General features: G+C 44.2%; 1 protein-coding gene across 1 annotated transcript in view; it reads left to right on the top strand.

Moving 5' to 3' along the window:
• CARD11 (caspase recruitment domain family member 11) overlaps positions 1 to 14,111 on the top strand; it is a 1,037,045-nt gene extending 1,022,934 nt beyond the window's left edge. The window contains exons 22-24 of the mRNA XM_063430219.1: positions 3,479 to 3,603; positions 5,290 to 5,405; positions 13,772 to 14,111. Coding sequence (XP_063286289.1) covers positions 3,479 to 3,603; positions 5,290 to 5,405; positions 13,772 to 13,976 — 446 coding nt within the window. The 3' untranslated portion in view covers positions 13,977 to 14,111. The remainder of the gene's footprint in view (positions 1 to 3,478; positions 3,604 to 5,289; positions 5,406 to 13,771) is intronic.
• The last annotated feature ends 2,477 nt before the right edge of the window (positions 14,112 to 16,588 follow it).

The following is a 16,588-nucleotide window of genomic DNA, read 5'->3' as shown; positions in this document are numbered from 1 at the left end:
CACCCCCACGGCATTCGCATACCAAAAGTGAGATCTGAGCGCTTTTCATATATGTTGTGCGCTCAGATCCAAGATGTCTGGGGATGGGTTAAATATGATATTTAAAAACATTTTAATATAAAAGTTATTTGTTTTGATTCAGTTTTCGTGTATCTATAAAAGCGTGGTTATTTCATGTACCTGGAGATAATTGAGTTACTGTAACCGTTGAGACCAATTATCTCCAGAGTAGGAGGGAGTGTTTTTTAAAATGCACTTTATTTCTATTGGCTCTTACACTTTGTAATCCTGTGTACCATCAGGTCCAGAGGGGTGTTCCTCTGGCCTTAAAATATGTATTTAAGCCGTGCATGAGTACCCATTAAACCAGTTCTTCTTATCCTCAACTCGCAGCCTTGACTCCTGTTGTAGGGAAGGTATTATACTAGCTCTACTTATAGCTAGTGGGATATCTACATTTACAGGATTGCTGCTGTATGCTGTTTGGAGCGACACTCTCTCTCTTCAAGATCGGGAACCAGGACATCAAAAGCTCCTCGCACTAGGGAAGTCATCCCACCACTGCCACCACTGTAACCGAAGGTGTCATCCTTCCTCCCCAGCGGCAGTGTGAATTTCAGGGGGCCGATAGTGTCGTACTCCCCCCCCCCCCCCCCCAGCAGCAGTGTGTCCTACAGGGAGCAGAGAAAGTTGGTCTCTCTCTCCAGCAGCAGGACAATGTTATGGGAGTGGAGTCAGGCGGTCTCCCTCTCCAGCGGCAGCCTGTGTTTCAGGGAGAGGAGCACAGCACCCTATCTCCCCAGCGGCAGCTTACCCTACCAAGGGGAGACACCAATCTCCCAGATGGCGCAGATGGGACCGTGATCGCTGTGCCTGACCTACAGGGATGCTGGACAGCCTGTCCAGATCCCCAACTACCCTCACAGGGACAACAGGAGGAGGGGGTAAGTACGAATTCCCTTCCCCAGCTAACTCCTAACTTGGCCCCAGGGTTAACAGAGGAGATATTAACCCCCACTTACCCCCATGTTCCCCTGGCTACAGAGCCGGACTATGTTCCCAGTACCCCAGCAGAAGAGCTGGCAGCTGGGCAGAGTGCAGTCGGCCTCTGCCCTACCTTTGTCCCTTGTCCAGAGCCTGATGTCCTGCAGGCTATCCCACCAGAAGAGCTGGTTACAGTACTGGCCTGCACTCCCTTCACCCCAGCAGAAGTGCTGACATCAGGGCAGAGCCCCTCAAGTCCCCACAGCGTGTTTCCCCATCACCACAGCGAAATACCCAGGTGCAGTAACTGTTTGTTGTGGGTGGGCTGCTCTTGCACTTTGTTGTTGTGGGGGGGCTGCTCTGCCACTGGTTTATTGTGGGTTGGTGGATCGACTAACGTAGGCACTGACCGACAGGAGGTCAGGTGCCTGGTTAGTCTTTCCCCCAAAGGGGAGATATGTGACAAACTGCCCTTTGCCGCTGGGCATTGGAGAGGACTGATCGCTAGCCTCCTGCCCTGCGACTATGGCCCTGGAATGTATTGCCCTTTAGGAATTACATTTGGGCATAATGGATTTTTGTATGCTGTTCCTGGCCCTTTAACAACTTTGGAGCAGTGTTACAACTTTTAAACTGGCAATTCGAATGCAGTCGAAGTCGTCGAAGTGCCGAAGTCGTCAAAGTGGCCGCCATTCAACAAATGTACACGTGGCGGTGGCCATTTTAACGTTTTCAAACGCGGGCAGTGGTGTGTGCAGCCAAATCTATGGAACTGTTTGCGGCTACCCAATTGCACGAACACCGCTGACCCGTACCTTCTTCGATACCACGGCTGGAGACTAAGTCCCATTCGAAGATTCGAACTTCCGTTCGAATGGGACTTAGTCAATTTCTCGGTATAAAATAAACCGACCGCACAGCCCAAATCCATGGAACTGTTTTGGGCATGAAAATGTGCTTGTGGTCGGTCAAAATAAACTTTTTAATATTTCTGGAACCACTGAACGGATTTTCACGAATTTTGAATATGTTGTTCCACAAGTTGTGTTAATAAAAATGTAAGTTTTATTCATGTACGATGTAAAATGAGAAAGTTATAAAAATGTATAAAATGTATAAGTTTTAGCTTGGAGCTAATTGAGTAGATACAGTAAGAAACACAATTATCTCCCAAGCAGAGGGGAGGGAATTTGTGGGATGTAACCGATATCTGATTGGTTAATGCCTAATTGCCTGTGCGCGTCTCCCTTGCAGGGGAGCATTGCATAAAAGCAGAGTGTGTGCCATTTAAACATCAGAGATCTTCTTGACCCTCAATACGTAGCCTTGTCTCTTTATTGGAGGGGACTGCTATATCACACTGGGGATTGCTATGCTCTGCATACTCCCTTGTTCCTGATATGCTCTTCTGGAGGAGAGGTCTTCCCCACATGGTCCTGGAGGACAGAAGCTGATTCCAGGGTGGACGGAAGACGGCGCGGCTCCAGTTAAGCTACGGCGGTTGTGGAGTCTGCGGTGGTTGTGGTGTCCAGTGCGGTGCTTGTGGTCCTCGGCGCAAGCTAGGAAGCATCCATTAATGGAAGGGGTCCATTACACAGCCATCTCAGAGACGTTGGTGAGACCTTGAAATTAATTGTCCACTTGTATTTCAAGTCTCACCACTTCTTGAACATAGTGGGGGGGCTAGATATTTAAAAAAGGCCAGCTGGGACACCTTGGTGGCCTTGGCAGATTCTCCTTTATGGGGGAGTAGTGAAGGCAGGTGATGATATCGCTAGGAAATGGTGATGTCCTGTGTGGTGAGATCAGGGGATATATGGAGGAGTTCTGGAGTGACGGCTTTGGATAGGCCTCAAATGCGGATATTATTTCTCTGTGAGATTTCTATGCTGTACTCGAGTGAGAGTATCCGCTCGTGTAGGTAAGCGATATCCTCGGCCTGAGCCGTGGATGTGGCAGAGTGGCTTGAGATTCCGGTCTTGGCCTGGTCTGTGCAAGAGTTCAGGGCCCTGATGTTCTCATTCAGGCCGGAGAGCTGTTTATCAAGCTCGGTGGCCAGATGGGTTTTTATTTCAGCAGTGGCCTCTTCCAGCATGAGTTGGAGGTCCTACTTTGTAAGAGGTGCTTGCGGATCAGTCAGGGTCGGAGCTCCTGTCTGAGTCAGAGCCAGATTCAGTCATGAGCTTGGAGCAAGATGGCTGCGTTGCCTTGCCAGGAGTTTGGAACAGAGAGGCCACAGATGGTGTGTGTTCCCTGCGTTACGTTCCTCTGCCCATTTCAGCGGATGATCGCTAATTGTGTGCTCGGGGAAAAGGGAGCTCTGGGATTATGCTGCCATCTTCCTCCGTCCCCTCTTTGATTTCTGATAACCTTTTGTTGAACTTCTTCCATTACCTCTACATCTATTCCTTTCCTTATTATCTCTTCTTAATAGCCATTCAAATAATGGCTGTTTTGCATTTTTTATTATTTAAAAATGTGCTTTTTATTTCAGATATCACAACAAAAGAAGCATTTCAAAAAAAGCAGAAAACCGAGACAATTATCTTCTTCCGGGAAAGGAATGTGAACAGCTATGAGTGTATTACAACATCAAATATTGAAGCTGTTGCTTCAAAGGTACAGTAGTAATAATTTCTTGTTAATACAGCATCAAAAACATAATTTTAATAGAAACTGATTTGTCATACAAAATATTCATTGGGGAAAAAAATTAACATAAAAGCCTGAAATAGTAAAATTTCTAAAATGGCTTGTCCCATTTTGTGTTGCTGCATCTTTGGTATCATCCCATTAAATTATGCACCTGGTTTATGTGTTCACCATGTTTAATTTTTTCATGTTTTATTGTATTATAACTTATGGTCAATTTAACTCTTCCAGATTAAGAATTTAGATTACCAGACATTATTTTTTGGGTTTCACTGAGGTTTAACTAATTGAAAGCTCGTTATGTGGGCAAATGCACTGTCAAAACTACCATACAGAAATAGTCTAGTGCTTGCTTTACCAAGTGCCAAATAGTGCACTCTAAAATCAACACCAAAGGAAAGACCATTTGTAACAATTAAAAAAGACATGTATTCATTCACAATATGTTTTTTAAACTACCATGCAAAGACATTAATACATTTTAACAAAAGTACAAACCAAAATAAAGAACATTTTTGAAAAGTACAATTATTATAGACCTGAATTAAAAAATATTTATAAACTTACTATGAACTTAATCAGATTGCATTGTTGTGCATGCCTCTCAGAAATGGGAGATTCGTCAGCCTCCTACTCACCCCACCCCTTTAAGCCACCTATCTCAGTTTCAGAAAAGTCCACTAATGACAAAAACAGGGCATCACTGTGTGGTTCAACAAGCTCCTTATTCTCCCTGCAGGTAATAACACAGTTCTGCTCTGCATAAATCACATTGATCAGGCTCCTTCCCCCCTCCTCACCCACCCCCCTTCCAACTGCACATGTGTGACTCTGTCAGGCATACAGAATGCACTTTCCCAGCATTGATTGGTTAGATCACTTTCCCAGGAGTGAGTGTGAAAAGCATAAAAAAGAAGTAGGTTAATATGAAACAAAATCGTATTTACCTGCTTTTTTCAGCCTACAGAGTGAGGCAACTGTCTAAAGCTATTAAATGAGACAGTTGTCTCAAAATTATGCATATCCCTAATATATTCTAATAACTAGCAGAGACCAGTAAGGGTTTTACATACTCACGTTTTCACACTAAGAGACACATTCGCTCTTTGACAGACACACTCACTGGCTGGAACAAACTCTACTGCTACAGTGTTACTGTAAGTGCATGGACAACTGTGTTTTTTTGTTTTTTTTACCATAGAGGGTTTAAAGATTGTCACCCCTACTGGCATATTATATAAAATATTAAGAGAATAGAATTTAAAAAAAAAAAAAACGGATTTCCTCATCAGTCAGGGATTTTTGTGTGTGTAATTCTCATTCTCAGTGTCTCTATCGGATGAACTGGGAGTCTGAGGGTTTTGGGCAGTATCTTAGCTATTCCTAGACCTAAAATCATCCGGACAGAAAACTCACATACCCCACTTGGAATCTGCTGAAGCCATTCTCCCAACAGTTTAACAGACTCCCAATCCTCTGGAAGAGCATCTGAGAAGGAGAAATACATATAACTAGCACCATGAGGGGTGAGAAAAAGCATTATACATATATCAGCAGATATCCTGCAAAACCCAAATCACTACTTTCAAACTTTGATCCTTTTGACAAGTATTGAAAAAAAATGACTATAATAACAAGAGTTTCTATTTTTAGAATAAGCACTGTTTGCTTGAAGTTGGACTGGAGTGCACAAAACATTTAATAAGAGCAAACCTTTTTCCGATCATCCTTTTTATCAAGGTTTCAGAGAAAAACCTCAAAAAAATCAGGTAACATTATACAGAAAATTGTTTTAAAGTTTTCAGTTGGCTTCTAGATTGTGAGTTTAAAGGGACAATCCAAGCACCTGGACAACTAGACAACTTACTTGCGTTTTAAAGGTTTAAGAAAAATAACTTTACCTTTTTTAAAAAGCACATTGCTTGATGTCCAAATGATCTTGTTTGCAGGAATGCCAATTTTGGAGGAACATAAATATAAATATAATGTTTAATATTTTTTTTTCCAATTAATTTTTTACATTTTTATCACAAAATTTAAAAATATAAAGTGAAATGCAAAGTCAATAATGATGCGTTTTCGCACTAGTAGGTGCTTCTACCTGATGAATGGCTTTTCCTGCTCTACTGTTCTCATATATATGATGTGCACAAGCTCAGGGCACCCAAGAAGTAATCTCACTCATTTAGATAGATACAAAGTAAGTAACATACAACCAAAAGATAGGCATATTGAAATAGTTACTAAATAATAGCATATGCATCAAATCAAAAATACGATTCAAAATTAAAGAGACTATCTTCAAAATAATTCTTTAAAATATGGGAAATTAAGGGGGCGTGTCCTGACCGCACATGTGAGCGGACGTGAGAGACCGGAGCTCCTCCGATATCGCGGCTAACACAGCTTGATATAACCGACGGATCGCCGGCAAAACGCACACTATACAAGGGGAACCGCTCTGCTACCCGATGGCGACAAAACCGCAGAAGAAAATGAAACAAAAAACCATAAATGCTCATCTGGAGAAAACACTGCCGCCGGAACGCGGTGAGCAAGATGGCGCCGGTAGGCCGCGATCCCCAGCGTGTTACTCTGATACTGGTGACTACAGGCACAGACCAGACAGCCCAGCCACAAACTCATCCATCAGAGCGATCATGCAAGAATTAAAAACCTCATTTAAAACGGACTTACACCAAATAGCAGCAGACATCAGATCTGACATCAACAGCATTGGGGAGAGGACTGCACGCCTGGAAGAGCGCACAGAGGAACTAACAGACGCGCATAACTCCATGGCAGCAGCCTATACCTCCTTGTCACAAAAGATCAAGGCACTGGAAGAGAAAGTTGCTGACCAGGAAGACAGAAGTCGGAGGAATAACGTACGCATTAGAGGTATCCCAGAATCTGTGACACAGACAAGTTTAACTAAATACGTTCAAGATCTCTTTAGAGTGCTTATCCCCTCACTAACTGAATCAGAACTGCTCCTGGACAGGACGCACCGTCTCCCTAAGCCCAGACATCTCCCACCTGACACGCCACGAGACACCATTACCAGGGTCCACTTCTACCCTGTCAAAGACCGCATTATGCAGGCAGCCAGAACCACGAGCCACTGGCCAGCGCCCTACAGTGATGTTAAGCTCTTCACAGACCTCTCATCGACCACCATGATAGCGCGCCGCACTTTCGCGCCCATTACTGCAGCGCTGCGGGCAGCGAACGTCCCCTACAAATGGGGCTTCCCCACGAAGCTTTTGATCAAGCGGAATGGCGTGGATAAACCAATATTCAACCCAGAAGAGGGAAAGAGAATTCTCCAGGAATGGGACATTCCACTACAATCTGACAGCCCTGAAAGGGCCCTGCAGACCACCGCTGCACCAAAATCGCTAACCAAAGGCTGGGAACACCCAATGAAGACTTCCCGCACACCCTCTGATCGCGGAACCTCCCTAACCTGAAAGGACTGCTGGTTCTAATCAAAATTGGTGTCAACCGAATGGACTAGACGCACAGGTTTTATGTTTTGTATCATTTGCCTAATCCCCTGTATTTTATTTTAACTTAATAATGTCGGTTATACAATACAATTCATTGTTAATGCCGCGACCGGGGGTAATGCCACCCGGACTCACTATGTCATACATTTGCACTGTTGTAGATCTTCCGTGCTGTAGATCTCGACATCCTGCCCTTAACGGGCCACCCCCAAGGCTCCCTAGTAGCCGTAAATATCCGTTACTTCAGGTACCTTGATGTCACCCCTAGGTGACACACGGAACATTGTATATAGTTCTCACCCAGTTACCCCCACCCCTTCCCTTGTGCGTATACCGATCAACTGTCCCATATACGATCTCCACTATGACTCTAAACCCTTAAGAGCTAACAAAACTGCAGCAAACCCCGTCATTATACCATGGTGATTAAGATCATGTCCCTAAATACGAAAGGGCTAAATTCACCAAACAAACGCAGGCTGGCCATACAAGAGGCTAAGAAATGTGGCGCTCTAGTAGCATTCTTCCAAGAGACGCATTTTAGATGGAAGGATAAACCCAGGTTTCACTCCAAATGGTTCCCCCACGACTACCACGCTTGCTATACAGCCAAACAGCGAGGTGTGTCTATTTTAATCAGCAAAAATGTAGTGTTCTCTTTGGTCCGTAAAATAGCAGATAGGAAGGGTCGATATCTAATTATCCAATGTTTACTTAATAATGCCCCGTACACGCTGGTCAATGTCTATGGCCCCAATGAAAACCAACATGAATTTATAACCTCAACCCTAGCAATCCTTGACATGTATAAATATGGGGAGGTAATTATTGGAGGTGACACAAATTTCTTACTGGATAGCAAGTCTGACTCGTCCTCTGCTACTGGGCTCTCGCGATATACCATGCAACAGAGAACGGTTCTCACAGCCAAAATTTGCAATACACTAGCTTCACACCATATGATAGATCCATGGCGCATCCTCCACCCCACAGAGGTGGACTACACCTGCCACACAGCTGCACACAACAGCTACTCCCGCATAGATCGCTTTCTAATTCCAGCTACCTCCATGCCTAACATAGCAGAAGCCACTATTGGTACGATTACTTGGTCCGACCATGCCCCGATTACCCTCAGTATTAAAGAAGCATTTCCCAACAAAGGGACTGGCACCTGGAGACTCAACGAGTCCCTTCTAGCCGATCCATTCGTAGTGTCGCAGATCACCGATGACCTCAAACATTATTTTGCTGAAAACACCACACATGCTACCTCCATAGAACAGGTATGGCTGGCACATAAAGCGGTCATACGGGGTTGCTTTATAAAGCATGCCAGTAGAGCTAAGAAACTAAGGCTAGCACGCTACAACTCCTTAGTAACGGAAATCGCCACACTGACACACTCCAATAAACGCGACCCAAGCACGACCACCTATAAAAAACTGTCAGACCTCCAAAACCAATTACGTAACATAGAAATGGCCAAAACATCACACCTATTGCGCAAGGCAAAGCATAACTTTTTTGCCAATGGAAATAGAGCTGGTGCCAAATTGGCTTCACAACTAAAGGAGAGAAGTGTCGCCTCCAGAATTGCCTTCCTAATAGATAAACAAGGGAACAAGATATTGAACCCACAAAATATTGTTGATCTCTTTGCAAATTACTATAGTGAGCTATATAACCTCAAAAACGACCCCAATATGTCTCTACCGACCCCTAGCGACATTGACGGCTTTCTACAGGACCTCGACCTACCGACGCTAAAAGACGGAGACCTAGATATACTGCAACGACCATTCTCCACAGATGAGCTCGCAACTGTAATCTCACAACTCCCTGCTCGCAAATCCCCCGGCCCAGATGGCTTTTCAAACGCTTACTACCAGAAATTCTCAACCATTCTTGCACCACACCTCCTAACGCTCCTTAACCACTGTGCCTCCGTAGGTGCCTTGCCTGATGAGCTGCTGCTGGCCCACATATCCACCCTTCCCAAACCCGGCAAACCCCCCACACAGTGTAAAAACTTTAGGCCTATCTCCCTGCTAAACGGAGATGCCAAGATATATGCCAAGCTTATCAGCAACCGGCTAGCCCCATTACTCCACAAATTAGTGCACAATGACCAATCCGGGTTCATAAAAGGCCGCCAAGGCTCTGACAACACCAGGAAAATCCTAAATATGCTTTCCTCACTAGACTCAAGAAACTCGAAAGGCCTCTTTCTTGCCCTTGACGCGGAGAAGGCCTTTGACCGATTAAACTGGGCATACATGGTCAAGAAGTTTAACTTTCCTACATCTACTATTAGGAGTATAATGGCACTGTACCACAAACCAGCAGCCAGAGTCTCCCACGGAGGCTTCCTGTCCAGCCCCTTCCATATCACAAATGGAACACGACAGGGTTGCCCCCTATCCCCCCTACTATACATCCTGGCCCTAGAACCCCTGGCATGTAAACTTAGACTGCACCCCGACATACGAGGCATCCCTATAGGAAGCAAGACATATAGTTTGGCTCTCTTCGCAGACGACATCTTTATAGCACTGACAGACCCTATTCGCTCTCTACCTCATATGCTGACTCTCATAACCCAATTCGGAAAAGTCTCCTATTATAAATTGAACCAAGACAAAACACAGGCCCTACCTATCAACCTACCGAACACCCTAACAGATACCCTTCGCTCCACATACAAATTTGACTGGAGGCATACATCCATCACATACCTAGGGATTAAAGTGGCACCCTCCATCCCGACCACAATAACATCAAACTACACCCCACTGCTGGCACTCTGTAAGACAGAAATGAACAAATGGAAACACACCATGATTTCTTGGCTAGGGAAAATCAACGCCTACAAGATGATGATTTTACCCCGCATCCTCTATGTCATTCGGATGCTCCCCCTCAGAGTTCAGCCCAGTTACTGCAAAACATTACAAAAACTATGTAGTGCGTTCATTTGGGGAGGCAAAAAACCCAGAGTGTCCATATCACTGCTACAGACAGCCACCCGCTTAGGAGGGGTTGGGCTACCAAATATCAACCAGTACTACAAGGCTGCAATTTTATCCTCAGGTGTCCTCTTACATACACCACCCAACACGATACAATGGGTAGACATGGAAAGGGAACAGTTTAGCAATCAATCCCTACTTGACTATTTGTGGACCCCCAAAACTCTGCGACAGAGACGGCAGAACCTCTTCCCAACTACCCAGCTCACAATAACGATATGGGACGAATTCATGAAAGCAATAGGGCACAACACCTACTTTCACCCCAAATCACCTATCACTGCCCTCAGAATGGTAGTGCCAAACATACCGCTACAAGACTGGCACGATGCAGGGCTTAAAAAAATATCCCAACTAATGACAAACAAAGCAGTGACAACCTTCCCAATCCTACAGATGCAGTGGCGACTCCCAAGTCGAGCCACCTTCTCTTACTTACAACTTAAAAGTGTGCTACAAGCACACGCGACACCCCCTCAGGACTCCCAAGATCCACCCTTGCCCACCCCACGCCTGCTATTAGACAGATGCTGGTCCGCTCCTACTAAGCCCAAAACCCTTTCTATGTGTTATAAAGCTTGGCAAGAACTCATACCACACAAACCGTCCCTACATAAAACCCAATGGGAAAAGGACTGTGGGATAACACTGTCAGATGAGGAGTGGCTTAAAGCTCTGAACGGGTTGTCCAAACGGACACGGTGCTTCTCCCATGTGGAAGCCCACAGAAAACTCTTGTACAGGTGGTACATGACCCCACAAAGACTACAACATCTGTTCCCCATGACAGACCCGATATGTTGGAGATGCCACTCAGCCACGGGCTCGCTATTGCACCTATGGTGGTCCTGTAGGGATATTCAGCCTCTCTGGACTACCGCAAGGTATATCTTAGACAACCTAGGCATCCCACAATTCACCCTGACGGCATCTATTTGCCTACTGTTGTTATTCCCAACAGGGATAGATTCAGGCCACAAACAAATTCTGACGTTGGTTCTAATGGCATCCAGAAACCTCTTAGCACTCAACTGGAAATCCCGTGTCTGTCCCTCCCTAGCCCAGTTAGAGGACAAGATAGAGCAATTCCGTTTGTATGAAAGATTAGCAATTACGTCCTCGACTCATGTTCAACAATTTGACGCCACCTGGGAGACATGGGGAAAAATGATTAAAGGGAAATCAGCGAAGAGACAACCACTGACGGACAACTTGTGAACGCTGGCTAGACAGCTCACTGAGACCACTATAACCTCACAATGTAAGTTAACACTGGGACAAGGCTTTTTCTAATGAGCATAGGTAATAACCACGCACCCTTCCCCCACCCTCCCTGCCCAACCCACGGTTCTCCCCTATTCAAGTTCACATCCTCCTCCATCACCGATTCTGGTACCCCAACATGGTCCATACCATCCGTACACATATAGGAATAGAAGGTAGACCGAGACACCCAAAGACTGCCTCAAACATTAGTGACGAAGTCACAGACGTGACAAATCTCAGGTTCAAGAGAAAATGTTGGATGTATTGTCCTGAACATCGTAGATGTGTTAAGTAGAATACCCCATGAATAATTTTACCATGCTGTATTGTGTCTACCAATATATGGATGGAAGTTTTGTATTGATACCTAAACCTCCTATTCTTTATTCTGTACCCTGAATCATTTTTGCTCATGAAAAATAATAAAATATAAATTTGAAAAAAAATATGGGAAATTAAATGTAATTTTTTTTTACATTAAGAGTGTGAAACAAATGTGTAACATAGTTATAAGGGTTTTCTCTGCTACAAGAGATTGGCAAAGATAGATTCATTGTATTGCTTAAAGTTTTTGGATTGTTTTCATCATATTTATTTTCATAAATTGTATCAGGAATTCTGGATTTTAATTTGAACTTTTTGGGGGGCTGAACAAAAAAAGAGCATTTCAGATGTTAACAGGTATCAGGATTTTTTTTATTCTTTATTTTCATTTTTCAGGTTTTAAAAGGTAACATTCAGGTAAAAGGTAACATTAGGTAATGAATAGTTAACTACCAAATTACAGTAATCGGCAGAGGTATTGAACAGTACAGAACAGTTCAGACCAAATGTGCACAGCACGCATGTGTAAGTGAGGGGTATTGTATAAACAATAATAGAGACAGGAGTACCTGTGTCTGTCATTATCTCTTGGCTGTCTTGGCATTTGATAGTTCGGAGGGACTTCCCTTTTTACCTCCTGAGGAGGTTACGCTTTTCCCTCGCACTGCGGGTATGAGTTTTGGTCATCGGATGCCCGTGTCATGGGATTGGGGGTCCTGTCTTTAAAGTCATCTAGTGGTTCTCTAGGGGTCAGGCATGCTCTTGGAAGGGAGGACTGCCTTGGGTTAAGGGAAGGCTGTCTATTCAAAGTCAGCGTACGTCCTTGTAGTGAGTGATGTCCCCTTGTGCACTCGTAAGGGAGTTGTAATTGTCGGGGTTCTTTTGGGTCGAGGGCTATCGCCTGATATTAAGGTCAGTGAAAGTGAGAGAATACAGGTAATGAGAAGAGGGAGTAGTAGTAAGAAGAGAGAGGAAAAGGGAAGGGGTTGAAGAGGGACATGTTACCAGGTGGGTCATGTCTTTGCTCACCTCGCGTTCGTCAGCCCAGACTTAAATGCCCATGCGGTAGTCGTAGATGTCCCAAAACCTAGACCACTCCGTACTGCCAAGATCAATGTCATCCTCCAAGGCATCCCCTAATAAACTCGGGCCATCATAATCATCCCCCTCCGGTAAGTCGTGCTCGGCCATCCAGGGGGTAAGTCGAACGGTATGCCACCAGAGGGGGCAGGGGGAGTGGGGGGAAGAGGGAGGAGGGGAGTAGGGTGAAGGGGGAGGGGGGAGTGGGTGGAAGAGGGAGGAGGGGAGTGGGGTGAAGAGGAGGGAGGGGTTGGAGGGAGGGGAAGGGAGGGAGGAGTGGGGTGAAGAGGAAGGAGGGAGGGAAGAGGGGGGGAGTGGGGGGAGGAGGGGAGTGGGGTGAAGAGGGGGGAGTGGGGGGAGGGGGAAGGAAGGAAGAGGGGGGGAGTACGGGGAAGAGGGGGTGTGGCGGAACTGGCCTCGCCACTGGGCATTGGAGAAGACTGATTGTCAGCCTCCTGCCATCTGACTATGGCCACTTGGATGTATTGCCTGCTCTCCTGTACTGCTGAGGTTTGCTACCAACTAGGTGGAGTTGGCTATGGAGCTTGTCTAGTGCCCTCTGTTGGTAGCAACAGCAATATGCACTACCTGAATAGCAAGACTGGTTCATTTGCATATTCGGGTAGATTTGCATATTGCTAATTCTGCAGGCATGTGAGGGGGGAAAGATCATTTACTAACCCAGATAAGTTGCCAAACGGGTCTAGGAGGGCACCAGGACACTCCCGGCACTGTATCCACTAAAGCTATTTGGTGCTTGGAGTGCTCCTCTAATATATTTTATAAAGCGTCCATACTTATGTCGTTACTCCACCACAGCATTCATTTAGTAGTGCAGTAAATAAATAATAATTGTATGACAGAGCGTAATAAACCATTGTGAAATCACAAAAACATTAACATATTCTTTGATTAATACAGGAGGTTGCAACCAAGGCCAGAGATTGAAGAAGAGTTTCTACGCACTTGCCGTCAGAAGGAGAAAGAGATTGAATCACTTCCTTGTCTCTATGCTACAATAGAGGTAGAAGCCTGGAGCAGTCCAGAGGACCTTCTAAGAATAATCAAGGAAAAAATTGCAGAAGAACAAAGGAAAACTGTTTGGATAGACGAAGATTCCTTTTAAAATGTTTAATATTTTTTAACTGGATATGTATCATTACTTTCATTAAAGAGACACCCCAGGCACCAATACTACTTTAATGCATTTAATAGATCGTGGCCTCCTCCTAGTTTTTGCATAAAATAAATACATGTTTTGCAAAATGCTGCACCGTAAGCCTGCCTCTTTACCCACACCTCCTCATTCATAAAAAAAAGACTTCCTTATCAAAAAGGTATGCACATAGTTCAATCACCAGCAATAATGAATGTTCTGAACAACAAAACAACCTGTATTAGAAGTAGAGGACACCCAGGGAGGCATATAGTAAACATATTACTACCTGTTTGCAGTTTCTCTGGCTGGCTACAGCCAGGTTGTGAAGTATAATTAGCACAGTGCTGTGTGCATACTTTTCCAAAAAAGTGAATTGTATAATTCAGGGTTTAAAATTGAATGTACCCTCATGAACTTACCTGTGGAACAACTGTTCCCCTGCCTATCCTTCCATGGAACCAGACGTGTAAATCCCTTGCTTTGTCTTCCCCGTAATTACATCTGCTACCATCCACAATCTAATAGATTGTTGACAAACTGCACACCATTCATAACCCTCCAAAGATCCAACCTGATGGGGTGGTAAAAAAAAATTGACACCCTCTGTGGCCAAGAGGTCCCGTTTGCCTATAGACACAGGATGGCCATCATTGTCTCAAGTCCCAGCCGACTCGGGAACCAACTCAGATGACAGCAACACGGTTACTGTCCCAGATCAAAATTCCACGACCGACAATTTACATGGCTTAACGAGAAAATTACACAATTGGAAGATGGTCTCGAAGACCTGAACAATTGTTCATGACGCAACAACATTAGAATACAGGGCATGCCAGAATCTATCACTGCCGACACCCTGCTCCCTACCATTAGGGAAAATTTTCAAACTCTTCTCCCAGAGGCCTACGCACAAGAGCTCACCATCAAATGAGCCCATAGGGCTCTACGACACACAGCCTTGAATCCCATAGCACCAAGAGACATGGTAATTAAATGCTACACTGCACCAAGAAGGAAAGCCCCCAGATACAAGGCCATACAATTTTTTTTAAGACCTGCCCCCCTCTACCCTGAGAAAAATAAGGGAGCTCAAACCCCTAACAGCCCTTATACAAGCTAATAGCACGCAAGGACAATCTATCCCAAATGCTTTTCCAAGTGGCTAATATAGTGGATTTTGCTACCACTCTGGGCCTCTCACTACAACCAGACCTAGGTCCTGGCCCCAGGGAGTCAGCAACAAGAGTTAACAGCACCAGAAGAAACATGCCACCTCCTCCTCACCAACTCCCAAGAAAAGACCACCCTCAGCCCCTAAGGGACTTTCACAACAAGCGTCCTGATCTGCAGTTCAGAACCCTCATGGACTTACCTGTGGAACAACTGTTCCCCTGCCCACAAACCATCAGGCTTTTTCTCAGGGTCTCACTATAGGGAATAATCCTCTAATAAAGGTAGATAAAGGATCAGAGCTGTGTGATCTGATGGGAGCTAAGGACAGATGGAAAGCTGCAACCTATAGATATGAGGTTCCCTCTAAAGTCCTCAAAGAAGAAATGGCAAAACGAAAATAATAGGTCGCGCTATAAGAAAAATGAATGTAAATGGAAATAAATGAATATAATGTACTCACATACACTAAAAACTTAAATAAAAAGGAGTATATAGATAATAGTCCCAATATTTGGTAGGCTTCTTATGAGTTCCAATGGGTATGTGAAGACGTTGATGAATGGTATATCCAATAGGAGACTGGATCTTCTAATGTTGGGGGAGTCTTGGCTCGGCGATGAACATAGAAATAGAAAAACAGAGACAATCCAATAGTGCAGACTGTATACTAAAGTAGGAATTGAAAAGATAATAGGGAGGTAATTAACTCATCTATTCAAGAGCATAAACTAGCTCAAGTATAATTGGCATTCAGTGACGTCTGTCCCCCACTGGTGGGATATAGGTGTTGATAATTCTTTGGTATAGAAAAGAGATAAGAGCCAAATATAGTGCTCACTGAATATATGTTAAAGTAGAATTAAAATGAAAGAATAAAAGTACTCACATTTAGATGAGCAGGATATACTGCTCAATATAATCACGTAGGTGGTATTGTCCCCACCTAGGATTCTTGGGCAGGTGTAAACTCCAAGGTAGTATATGACCAGGTAAAAAAGAAAAAAATATAAAATAAATGGTATATGGCAAATGTATAGTAAAAAAGCCAATATTCCTTTATTAATACAATATAAAAAATAAGAATTAGCCAAAACGCGTTTCGCCACACAGGGCTTTATCAACTGGCAATAGTAAAAATCAGCCTGGTACATAGATGCTTATATAAACTTAGTTAAAACATGATTATTCAAATTTTGGCGCCAAAATGATGTCATCAGTGCAATTTGTAAAATACAGAAGTCATTCAAAACATAAAAGTGGGGAGTACATAGTGTTAATGGAACAGAATACATGTGAAACCTTTGTTTTAAATTGTAAAACGAATATTATTAATAAAGATAATCGGAAAATAAAAGAGGGATAAATGGTCAAGTGATCGCGATCTAACGATGGCTGATGGCTGTTGG

Source organism: Pelobates fuscus, chromosome 8, assembly GCF_036172605.1.
Source record: "Pelobates fuscus isolate aPelFus1 chromosome 8, aPelFus1.pri, whole genome shotgun sequence".
NCBI classification, from domain to species: Eukaryota; Metazoa; Chordata; class Amphibia; order Anura; family Pelobatidae; genus Pelobates; species Pelobates fuscus.
Note: the sequence above shows the minus strand (reverse complement) of the source record. Positions and strands in the feature narration are given on the sequence as shown.